Source organism: Chelon labrosus (assembly GCF_963514085.1).
Source record: "Chelon labrosus genome assembly, chromosome: 11".
In the NCBI taxonomy this organism is placed as follows: Eukaryota; Metazoa; Chordata; class Actinopteri; order Mugiliformes; family Mugilidae; genus Chelon; species Chelon labrosus.
Window position 1 is genome coordinate 15,796,368 of NC_140344.1, and position 12,582 is coordinate 15,808,949.

The 12,582-nt window shown below is 43.3% G+C and overlaps 1 protein-coding gene across 1 annotated transcript; it reads right to left on the reverse strand.

Moving 5' to 3' along the window:
• Nucleotides 1-640: 640 nt before the first annotated feature.
• On the reverse strand, nucleotides 641-12,192 carry rgma (repulsive guidance molecule BMP co-receptor a). Its single transcript, XM_084555750.1, has 4 exons — nucleotides 11,830-12,192; nucleotides 7,813-7,928; nucleotides 5,592-6,109; nucleotides 641-3,601 (listed from the first exon to the last, which is right to left on the reverse strand). The coding sequence occupies exons 1-4, from the start codon at nucleotides 11,841-11,843 to the stop codon at nucleotides 2,897-2,899; spliced, it is 1,353 nt and encodes a 450-aa protein (XP_084411876.1). The 5' UTR covers nucleotides 11,844-12,192; the 3' UTR covers nucleotides 641-2,896.
• Between the last annotated feature and the right edge of the window lie 390 nt (nucleotides 12,193-12,582).

Consider the following 12,582-nt stretch of genomic DNA (forward strand, 5'->3'; position numbering starts at 1 on the left):
TAGAGAGAGAGAAGCTGTCTGCAAGAGAAAAAGTGAGGCTGTGGATTGTAGAGTGGATTGTATAATGACAATGAAGCTACTTTCCTTTCCTGTATTTCCTGAGATACTTTTTAAATACTTTTACTTAAGTATTTTTTTAAGCAAATACTTTAGTACTTTACTTAAGTAATATTTTGACTAAGCTACTTTTACTTGTATTGGAGTAATATTTGACAGGAGTATCTGTACTTTTACTCAAGCAGTGAAGGTGTGTAGGCCTACTCTGTCCACCTCTGTATATACATCCCACATGTATGCTAATTTACATTCTGGAAGAGCCTTAAAATTACACCTTTAAAAATGCTTGAATTAGTTCATGTCTAGACCCTGAAATAATCCAAACGATGCTGGAATATGCAGATTTACAATAACTGTGCTTGGGAAATTAACTTTCAGCTTCAATTAAAACTTGTTCTGCTTTTCACTAGTTATTTTTAACTCCCGCATCACTCCGTAGGGACCTTCTCCCATCTGTTCATGTTCACTACAGCATCCGAACAGCAGGGGGCAGTCAAACACCGCAAATTCAAACGAGTGAAAACACGCATGGTGATTTTCAAAAAATGCTTTCACAGTTTCACCCGCGCCACACACACACACACACACACGTACACACACATACACACACATACACACACAAGAGACAAGAGGACAGCTCATTAACAAGACATTTTCTTTTATTCAATAAATAATTTACATTATAAACAGCTGGAGTGTGGGGCCACATTTGCTTTACATAACAGAGTTTGATCTCTCTGGCATTTCCCATTCAGCTATTTTTTATTTATTTATTTTTTTTAATTCTTTTGAACCATTACAAGTCAAACAAACAAACAAGAGCTAAATGAAGAGGAAAAACATAAAGTGCTTAAAACTCAAAAACACGAACGCCGCAGAGCATTTTTCCTACATTCTCTCTTCTAGGGGGAGGCGTGTTGCGTTCAGGTGTTTCAGATCCGATCGGCTGAATGAGCGTACGCTGTGTTCAGTTAAAGACTACTCCGTCCTGCGGTGCTCGTGTTTTTGCAACATAAATCCCTTTTCAAATAATAAAGTTTCACATTCACCAAAACATGTACAAAAACAGGAGTGATAAATTCAAAACACAACTGGTAATATACAAATTTAAAACTCAACAATGCACAAAACGTATGTACAATCTCACATTACACATGTAGAACCGTATACTGTAAAACACGCAATACAAATTACATCTATTAACACAAGATTCAACATTACAATCATCTGTTTGTAGGACTTTTTTTTTCTTTTTTTAAGTTGTTGTCAAACTGCACCAATACATATTCCAAATAGCAGTAGTAAGGCCTGCCAAATACTTCAGTGTAAAGAATAAATGACCATTAAAACCGCATCCCAGCAGTTACAGTATCTACAGGGACGACTTGCACACTAACAGACAGCTCAGAGCCAAACGTTCAACTGGAGGAGCGTTATCGTGGAACAAAAAAGCAAAGTGAGGCTTAAAGACCTGAAACAATTGTTCCTACAGTGTGTGTTACTTGTTGTAAATCCAAACACAAGCTCTGTACAATTAAGAATCCCCTTAATGCGTTTTAAGACGGAAAGATGACAGCAACGTTGGCACGAGGGCTTGTTCTTTGGCAATGACTTAAGCCATGAAATCACGTCTACAGACATATGCTTATCGTTTGCTCGCCGAGCCGCAGTCGTCGGGGTCAGCCTCTCCGACAGTTTATAAAATGCTAAGACCGACTAGATGTGACGTTGTTACAGCTAGCACTGACAGCACGGACACCACTGAGACTTGAAACGGAGAGATTTCTCGGAAAAAATTTGTCACACTTTGATTTAATTCTGTAAACGCTTGCCCTCAACCGAGTTATTTTTTTATTTTTTTTTTTCTGCCTTCTCGTTAGCTACATTCACATACACGAACACTTGTCTGATCTACGCGTCGGCTCAAACAATAGAGGGAAAGGGTTGTATGACATTGAAAATTATGAAAACAGACTATTTTTATCATCTCCGTTTTGGAATCTGCTACTTGGCCGACGAGAGTCCGTTTTAAAGAGGCTGGAGCTCCTCGTCTTTTCTATTTCTGACGTTTTGGGTGCAACACAAAGACACGGGAAGGACTTCTCCGACTGGAGGTTTGTTATCTCATTTCTGGAAACTCTTGCACCCACAAACACACAAAATTAACCACAGATGCTGAATTCGGCACACATCTTGCACTAATGCACACGCACGCACACACACACACACACACACACCCTAACAATATGACCCATTAATCTCCACAGCAGACAACTGGAGACGCTGCTCTGACATCCTTTTGGCTGAGTGCTTCCTCCAAAAAGGCTCAGGCTTTTCCAAAGCTGGAAACTAATCAAACATAGAGCTGCTTCTGGCCTAAGGTTAACAAAAGCCCCTGTCAGGTCCTCTCGCTTCGCCACATGAGCCACGGAGAGCTTCACTGGCTTGGCACCAATGTGGGGGATCAGGGGAGGGAGGATCAGCAAACTCCTCTTTCTGCAAAAGATCATCTTGTCCGGCTTCCCATAGGCATGCAGCCCCGATGAGAATGTGGGATTTAATCCCAGGTGGATATCCTGAGCTCTGGGGGTAGCTGGGCGCTCTCTCTCACCGCTGCTCTCTTCAAAGACCAGTCCTATGAACCAGCTAAACACATGTGATGATGGGTGGGAGGATGGTGATCTCTCGGCGTGACAAATACCACTAAAATCAGACTGAGGGCTGGGATGACCTTCTGGAAAGCCACTGGTTGAGTCACAGAACCAGAGCAGAAGAGAGGAGCTGATGTACGACACAGCGATGGTACTCAAACACTCACTGACAGATACACCACGAGGAACTATAGATGAACCGAGCAACATTCACTCCACAGTAAGACAGCGAGGAGGTTGAGGAGGAAGACCGCGAGCAAATCTTTGCCCCTCTGCGCTGCACCGCTCAGCAAAGCATCATTTTCAAAGATGTGGTATCTCTTGCTGTTTGAGTGAAGCATTTTTACATCCTCGAAGGCGTAGTAGGCTGCCATGGTGAAGTTTATGTCTCCAGAGGAGAGCAGGTCGAACACGCAGGACTGAAAGTACAGATCCTCCACCGGGAGCCTCTCTTTGCACTTGGCCTTTGCCGACTGGTAGGTGAAACCGTACGCGCCGGCGCCGCTCCTGGGCCTGCCCGCGCCTTGGGCCTCTGCCGCTCGAGCTCTGAAGTTCCTGAAGTCGATGCGCTGGTTGGCGGGACAGCCGTGGAGACACAGGTACAAGTCCTGGTTATCGCCTTCTTCCGCAGAGTTCACAACTTCCTCCGGCATCCGCACGGCAAAGGTCAGGTAGCGGCCCACCTGCCGAACCACGATCGTCGTTCCGATGTACCGGGCCTGAATCTCCACATGCTGCCCAGGAACCTTCTCCACCACGCGCAGGGTGTTCGCTCCGTGACGGTCCCCTCCGTTCTTGGAGCCGTCGGCAAACGCGGCTGGCAGCTCGTCTGTCTCCGCGTGGTACATCTTCTGGTCCACACATTCTTGGAAATTCTTGAAGATGATTGTCAGCTGGAGGAGGAAAGACAAGAAAAATCACGCGTTTGCTTTTAGGATTCTCAGAAAGACACATACGCAGTCATTAGCGTCAATCCTAGCAAACTGCTGTAGATGTAAACGTTCAAATTTAAAAAGAGAAGCGCTTATACTTTTGCATTAAGAACTAGCTTGTGCTAATATGTGCCATACACCCCACTTAAGTGTCACATTTCAGGGCTGGCTCAACAGGGGGGAGGCCAAGGTAAACGCCCTCAAAAAACACGAGTCCCGGGCCATGTAAAATCAGGCCTCAGTTTGCAGACACAAAGACGATCCATTCATAGCGCTGAAAAACCTGCCTGTGAACCCCCAGAACTATGCTCCAGGGAGTGGCGTTGGGCCAGGACAGAGCGATATACTCTGCAGCTAATTAAGTGAGACTGGTCAGGACTCTGCAAGCTTGGTTTCATCAGGACACCAATGAGCCATTGTGAGAGCGGCGATACGAGGACGAGGCCTAGGGACTCGGATATCTGCTGGCTTCAGACGGAGGAGAGAGAATGGGGATCTGCAGAACACACTTTTAGCTTGACAGTCCGTCCGTTGCACCAGTTATGTCTCAATTCCCTTTGCGCTCGGCTAACATTTCCCACCTACATTAACTTCAGTTTTTTTTCTCCCCCCCCCCCCCCATCCCCGTTTCTTAAAACGTTCGCCGAGAACAAACAGAACGAAAAAGCCTGTTATCGCTCCATCAGAATGAAGACGGAAATAACCAGACAGTTTTATTTGCTGTAGCGAGAGCAATGTACCAACACAGAGCTCGGCTAATGCAGATCTTTTACCAGAAGGGCCTTGTTTGCACAGGTGGCATTGGCTGCTGCTTTGTTTTCCCTTTGTCCAGAAACCCTGATCCTTAAAAAGCTGTCTCATTTGCTTCCAAGAATAGCAATGTAAAAATGTAATTACTTTAAAAGCTTAAAACCCCCAAAATGCTAAGTAGAGTATCATTAAGAAGCCTTGATTACAGAAAATTATAGTTTCTACAAATGTGATTAAGGACAAAGTCCTCTTATACCTCCAGTCTTAAGTACTTCAGTTATGATAGTAAAGTTCCCAACCATCGCTGCTGCTGAAACTTTGCCAAATCTGAGCACACTCTGTCTCACCTCCACAGGTTCCACAGGAAGCCACTTCAAGGGGCAAACAAACCAGTGACAAACCACAACATTAAATGATGTGTACCGATTATGCTGTAAAAGAAAATATCTCGTAATGTGGAGAAATTATCAACGGTTTTGTGCAGAGACACTACCGTTCTCAGAATGAACTGCACTCTAAGTAGCCCAAACATCAGCTCAAGTGAAAATGGAGTCTCGTGTTAACATCTGACGCAGCACTGCTGTTATAATACTAACATATCATTTATAAAGCTTATCGAGATCTCCGCGATTGTGCTGGGTTGGGCTTCTTCATCTTGTGTTATTATGGAACTGCTCCAAACACTAACCAGAATCCACAGTTTGACGGAAAGGCAAGCGCCGCGGCAGCTCTCGCTATCGGACCACATGAAAGACGAGACTCGCACGTACAGAAATGGGAACGCCTCGGTGTGCTGAGGTATCCTGACATTTACGGATCCGACGCAGCAGACAACTAACACAATGCAGCAAGGTTTCAGTGAATTGTTACGATAATAAAATGTCACAAAACTGTCAACTTTCCCCATTTAATTGCTTTTTTTTCTAACAGAAAAGCTGCACACTAAAAGCTGGGTTTGGCTTCACAAATGACTCATCAATTATAGAAACTGTGGCTGAAAAATGTTATGTTGAAAATTTAATGGGCAAAAATCTACCAATTGTTAAAAGAAATTATGTTTTCTTTCACTATTTTGGGGGAAAAAATGAATTAATAGAGAAAATAGTGCAAAGGAACGTATACAATGAATCTAATCTTTACGTGAAGACTATTTACTTAGACTGTACAAACATGCATACAGGATGGACGCATAGATTCCCACCTTGCTCGTGGCGGTGGCCAAAGATCCTGGTACCACAGGAGTGTTGGTCACCTGCACAGACAGGTATTTGTTGTGGATGAGCGGCCAGGCACCTTCCACCTTACAAGTCTGGAAGTCGTCACCAAAGGTTCGCAGGTGAGGGTCTCCAAAGAAGCCACAGTGGGTGTAGTTTGGCAGCGCCGTGTTGCGCGGAAGACTTCGCTCGTAGTGGCACACTTCCGGCCCGTCGGAGCGTTCCTGGCTGTCGGTGAGGACCGGCGGGGGCGGCGGAGGAACCGGGGTCCGGGCGCGCGGCGAAGTTGTCGGCCCCTCCTTGGAGCAGTTGTGCTGGCTCATTAGGTCCTCGATGCCATGCTGGGCGGAGTGGTACGTCAGGTCACCCCTGCAGGTGCGCGCGGTCCGGCGTACGCAGCTGTTGTACGCTCGCAGCGCCGTGCAAAACTCCTCCTCCGGTCCAGAGTTCGAGGTGGAGGCCCAAAATTCAGAGTTACACTTGAGGATCTTGCACTGCAGGCTCGCTGTGAGGGAGGAACAAGATACAGTTTGAACAAAAGGAGCAAACCAGGGCAACCATGTCACCTGGAAACATGATCCACAGAAAAAAAAAACACTGATTTAGATCATACTGAACCTAAAACAAGGACTTATCTTGAATGAATGGCAACTGAAGCCAATGCACAACACACACACACAGTCAATGCTACCTCCCCTGTTTGTTATATATACACACAATATAAAAATAATAGTAATAAAACAGTAATGTGTGTTTAATCGCATACCTTTTTGTACATTATCTGAATGGCATCAAATCAAAGTAATAAAAAAAACTCCAATGCTGGACAAAATGTTGACAAACTGCATCTACGCCTATAAAATCTTTACATTTAACAGGTATAAAAATAAAAACCTGGAGATAAAGCAGCTCCGCTCTACGTCTCTTTCATACCCCAGTGGATTCTATTTTACGCTCAAGTAAAAATGCCATTAGGGATCCTTATCTACACCTGTACTGATTATCAACGTTGCTTATCTGCAGATGGTTTTCGCCGAGCTTTAACGCCACATCCGGCTAACTCTTTACACAAATGTTGTTCAAACATTTCTCAGGATGCCTTGTTGCGACACCATGTTTGACTAGTGTCACCTTCGACCAATAACGCATTTATCTGAACGGGCTTGTGAGAAGTTTCACAAAGTGGCTGGAGGGCGGGAAGGGTATAAACCATATCAACACTTTGAAGTCACACTTTAAACAATATTTCTCCTGAAAGCCTCACCGCAGCTCTCTCTAACCTCCCCCCCCAAACGCACACACACACTTCCTCTCCACTTACCAGCCATTTGATAGATGGCAATAAAGTGCTAATCTTGATCTCAGCTATCAGCACATTATCACTTTGTTGTTTGACGGTAAGTGATTTAAGAGGGAAACTGATAAGGTGGTTGGCAAATGTTTAAAGTGAGCTGACTGAGGTGTCCACACTTGGGGGGGGGGGAGAAAAAGTGAAGCCACATTTTTGTGAAAATACAAATATAGCAGGCCAATTTAAAATAGGATATTGCACTAATGCAGTTCTTCATTAAAGCAAGCTAAAGGCTGGAAATATGATTACTTTCAAGGAGCCACAGTGAAAACACTGAGGCATGTCCCATCCCCCAAACAAAACAAGGTTAGAGAGCTGCAGCAGGTCCAACAGGACCCCCACTTTAAAGTACCTCTCTAATAAAAACCACCAAGAAAGACTACCAAAAAAAAAGACAGATTTAAGCTGTTTGATAACATACAATAAATGTTAACTATTATTTTGAACTTGCAAATTTCAAAGAGTAAACTGTAAGCTTCAAAATCGCACTAATCTCAGTTATCTCGTAGATTTTATTAATTTTTGTATTGAGTTTGGCGGAATTCCAATAGATTACTATGGCGAATTATACACGTTTTGCCCTATTTATACAAATTTGCGGATTTAGGTGAAAATTTTGTTATTATTAGGAATAGTAAGTTACTACAGTTAAGTTATAGTATCACAAAAACATTTCGGCTATTAAACAGTTTTCAAACTCCGTTGGCTTAAGGTCAAAAAGTAGTAACTTCTGGAAGTTAGCTAAAGTTGTGATTTATAAAGTTAACCTGCAAAAGCTAGTAGTAATAACTGAGCAGTGTAAAAACATGTTGTAGTATGGCTTAGCACTGATTTAAGAGTGAAATGTCGGATCTTACCGCAGGGGAAGAGTGACAAAAACACGGCGAGGACTCTGCACACTTCAAGCGCCGAGGGTCTCCCTCTTTTCCCCATAACCATCCATCCAGCTCGGGGTCGCACTTTACTCCTCTCCCTGGTCAAATCGGATTAAAGAAAAGAAAAAAAGAAAAAAACAAGGGAGCAAAGTTAGCTAGAGAAAGCCCTAAAAAAAAAGCTCAGCGAAAGAGGTCTGAAGTCGGGTTTCTTGTCATCGCTGCCTGGTAACGAGCTGTTTAGTGTCCCCAGCTTCTACGGCTGCTGCCGCGTTAGCTAGCTAGCACTCAGTGCGGGACAAACGGCTCGGAGCTCGGAGCAGGGCTACCTTCCTTTTAGGGAGTGTCGAGGAGGTGCAGCCAGCGGACACACTGAACCAATCACGGCTGCCTGTTTTACTCTTAACCCCCCCCCCCCCCCCCTTCACCGAGGCTCATGTTACACCTCAATGTGCAGACTTGTTCGAGGCCGACCGAGTTTTCACGACCCACAACGTGGAAGGAGTCCACCACGCCGGACAGGAAAACTCTGGTTAGTTGCTAACATCACAGCAGTAACCTCAGTGGGAAACAGAAGGAAAACAGTGTCCTGTCTCCACAGAGGTAAGAGGAGGAAAACCACCAACAATACAAACAAACACTCTTCTAAATGTCACTTCACACAAACCTTAAACACAGTTAAATCAACCTAAAATCATGGCTACAGGCCAACTCCAGATCCACTTGTAGGCCACTGCTGTCCACCATGTGTTTACTAGATGTTTCACAAAGTAAATAGCTCCAATAAAGTGTTGCACCAAGTGCATTTTTTAAAATTAGGAGCAACTAAACACGAATATAACGTTTTCTTCATTAATCATTCTGTCTACAGTCTAATTATAGCAGTCAGACGTCCCCTTGATGGTTTCCCAGAGCCTACGTTGACCCTCAGATAGTTGGTTTTGCTGTCAGACATAACAAAGAAAAAGCATCAACTGCTTCTGGTGTAATGAGGTGGAACGAGTGAATAGTTTGCATTATTTTCCTGAGAATTAATCACGTTCATGTTTACTGACAAGCGGTTTGATCGACTAATCGTTTCAGCTGAGTGTGTGTATGTGTGGGAAGCAACTTCCAGATCGTAACCTATCAAATCAAACTGAACACCAATGGTAGTGTAGTATATACAGTCAATGGTAAGTCCAATGGAGACACTACCAGCATTTTTAAGGCAGATGCATGAGCGTAGTCGTAATTTTAGAGACCGTTCATTGAGTCTAGACGCCCTGAAAACATCAGCGCCCATCATCTAAATTGCCATCTTCTTACACGGCCTTAATCAGGTCCCAAAGAACTCTGGTTCCGCATTAATATCAAATTTAGCACATGCAATTATGTGATTATCCCATGGTTGTCGGATGACTTAAATTCCCAGAAGAAAAAACACTGGGAGTGTGAGCCACGTGTTTTTAATTACACCTGCAGCCCCGTGCAGAAATGTTTTGTAATTCAATGAAGGCATTAGGATATAAAGAGTTAAATTGGAAAACAATTAAACTGGGCTCCCTGCCGTAGTTTAAAGGAGCAGACAGCAGTGAACATACTTAGAGGTTTACACCTCAATGACTTTAAGTTAAAATCAGCTGCATGTCTTCCTGCTTCTTGCACACCTCTAGTAAATTAAGAGTACAGTGCTTTCACTAGCTGCGTGAGATTTTATTTGCATGTTAGTGTAATTAATTTAAAACATTCCCACAAGAGGTGCAGGCGTCGCTCCACTCCTGTAAAAGGCATAATACCTTTTCTTTTTGATTACCCTTGAATAACACAAATCTCACATTAATAGTGCCTTTTCACTAAGCTAGAAATGCTACCACACAGATGACTGCGTGCTCAGGTTGTGGCTGGCTGTACAGTATTTTTCCACAGTGTGGTGAATGTCTTTGTGGCTGCTGTCCCTCTTATGGGTGATGGATATGTTCGAGCACAATGAGGTCTGAGCCTACACATGTTTTCAACAAGGGTGGCCCTGTGTGTGGACTTACTTCCAACTCTTAATACGCCGCGCATTCACATCTGAATTGAATGAGTGCAGCTGAAAGGTATAAGCTGCTCGGTGAAATGTTTTGATGAATTGTGGAATCATTTTTTATTTTATTTTTTTCTTGCGATGGTGGCAGACGTACTGTGGCTGCAGCACGTGAAGAAGCCAATGAAACCGTAATACTCTAAAGGCTTTGATGTTGATAACTTAATCAAGTGTCTGTAAACGAAACCTGCAGGATCAATGCAGCTGAAAGACGCCAGATCTGAAAAACGGATCACATTCACCTGTTGCAGTGACTAAATATAACATATTTGTTCATAATTTACATATTGATATCAACATTTTTTGCACAGTTTACCCCTTACTCAAATAACTAGTTGACTAATGATTGTTGTTAATGATTCGGTCGACCAGATGTTTAAGGCCATTGGTCATTTTTATGGTCTGCTTCTGGGGAACAAGTTAAATTCATTAAATCATGGTTATATGTGTAGATCAGGGGTAGGATTATGTTTATACATTCAATAGGACCTAAATATTTAGAGCTTTTTAACAGAAGGCACTCTCCTGGAAAGTGACAATCATATTGGATAACTAAAATATTTAAAGATTTTTCATAAATATCAGTGAGAGGACTTATTCGAGGGCCAAGATCCAGCTCTTTGTTTAGGACAAACCTATTCCATTCCTTATTCTGATTAAGAAACCAGCGTCAGCATAAGCTTTCCCGACAGTCAGCTCACTTGGTTGAATCATGCCACTGTGAGCGACAGTAAATGCCACACACTTATTGGTTCCAGCTTCTAAAAAAAAAAAAAATCTTTTCTTTCTTTGTCAGACGAAACACTGCTCTGCTGAAGCCACTGTTAAATAATGTTCTGATATTTTACAGATGAATGGATCAGCCATTGCTTAAAAAAGAAAAAAAAATCATTAGCTGCAGCCCTAATTCCAGTCACGTAGGCCACATCACCAATCATAATTAGGTTAGGACCTCTTCTCACCAGCTGTCTGTGGTGATCATTCAATCATATGTCACTTTTAGATGGTAATATTGTGAGTCACGCACTGATCGACACATTGTTTGATTCATTTCAGCTTATCATCTATACAGAATGTGTTCTGACATCAATAAATGACATACTCAACATCATATAGACACATCTGGCAGGCCATGCGAGACAATAATATAACACGGCTCCATAAATCCAGCATATACCATTTTTCTTAAACGACGAGCCGCTTTAAATTTCTGATCTCCTGTCGAAACCGTGTCCTCACATTATTTGACACCTATGTTCAAAGGTAAGTAACATACTGGTGAACTGTTAACAGCAAACTGTGTGCACTACAGCTTCATTTCTTTTTCTGTGCCTGTGCCTGGACAGCCACAGGGACTGGATCCTCTTTTCCAACAGATGGCGCTTGTTGTGAGCCCTGATATGAAACCTCAAATCATGACACAAACGCACATGGCATTACGAGGACAAGCAAACCTGTCATTAAATATGAGCTTTATGGACAGCTCGGTTATTGGTCTAATTATGGCTGTCACGCAGTTAGGATTTAAAAGGTGAAAAGCAGCATCCAGCGGGCGCATTTTTTCCCCCTGTTGCGCTGCTTTTCAAGAAGATGATCTTTTTTTTTTTTTATTGCACGTCAGTTTTAACTGTATTTCTTATAAATTGGTCATAAACGCAGGAGGCTGTGCAGGAGTTTTGCTTTGTGTGTTTTCCAATATTTATGCTCAAATGCGTTTATAAATTCAGTTTTCTACCAGTTTGTGTTGTGAATGGTGCAGAAATCCATGCAGCTCTATCCGGACTGATAGTTGCAAAAAAACAAGACACAATTTAGGGGTTAGAAGTATAGTTTACAAAGCATGAAGCCTTACGAGACGCTCGTGTGGATTAAACTTAGTTAATAATAGTTTAAAATTAAAAATAAGTCGCAATCAAACGAGGAAAAAAACCGACCTTGGCGACTGCATGGGCTCTCCGCGACTCTGGAGTCCTGCAGGAACCCGGAGGACAGCGAACAGGAGCGAGAGAGGAAGCAGACTCCTACAAAAAAAAAAAAAAAAAAAAAATCTCCCCCTTGGAAAACAGCGTGTCACAGTAATCCTGAATCAAACGCACTCAGCGTCTCTCTGAGTGTAAAATCCGCCAGTCTGAACATGGTATCCAGCGATCAGAAGTCTTCGGATCAAATCAAAGTGCGCCTCTTTTCTCTTTTCAGTTCATGGCATTCATTTAAAAAGCTCGCACCCGCCGGTGGACTCGGATCTCTTCAGCCATTGCCTAACTCATTTGACTATCAGTCGATCGGAAAGCAGACATTATGATAGATTAAGTCCAGTAATTGGCCTCATCCGCGTGCCGAATCCAAATTGTTAGTTATGGTCGACGTCGGTGAGGAAGGAGGAGAAAAAAAAAAGCCCTGAGGGCAAAGCTGCTGCTGCCGCCGCCGCCGCCGCTGCTGCTGCTGCTGCTGAGGAGTACGGCCCGATCCGCTGTGTGGATGTTGTGAAATGGCTAGTTAGAAAGTGTGAGAGAGACAATGATCGGCTCTGCATGACGCCGCATGGGAGCCCCAAATCTTCCAAGCCCCCCCTGTCCAACTAGTTTTTCTCTCTTTGCAGAGAAGGGGGTTTTACAGATTAGGTCGCAGCTGCACTGAAAAACAAGCCAGAAATAATTCACACTTTTTTTTTTTCTTCTATAATACCA

Bases quoted from the DNA above. Each gene is read 5' to 3' on its own strand.
- rgma (XM_084555750.1), bottom strand. The intron at 6,110-7,812 runs GTAAGATCCGAC...CCTCCCTCACAG, and splicing joins TTTGTCACTCTTCCCCTGCG to CGAGCCTGCAGTGCAAGATC. The intron at 3,602-5,591 runs GTGGGAATCTAT...TTCCTCCTCCAG, and splicing joins TGGCCACCGCCACGAGCAAG to CTGACAATCATCTTCAAGAA.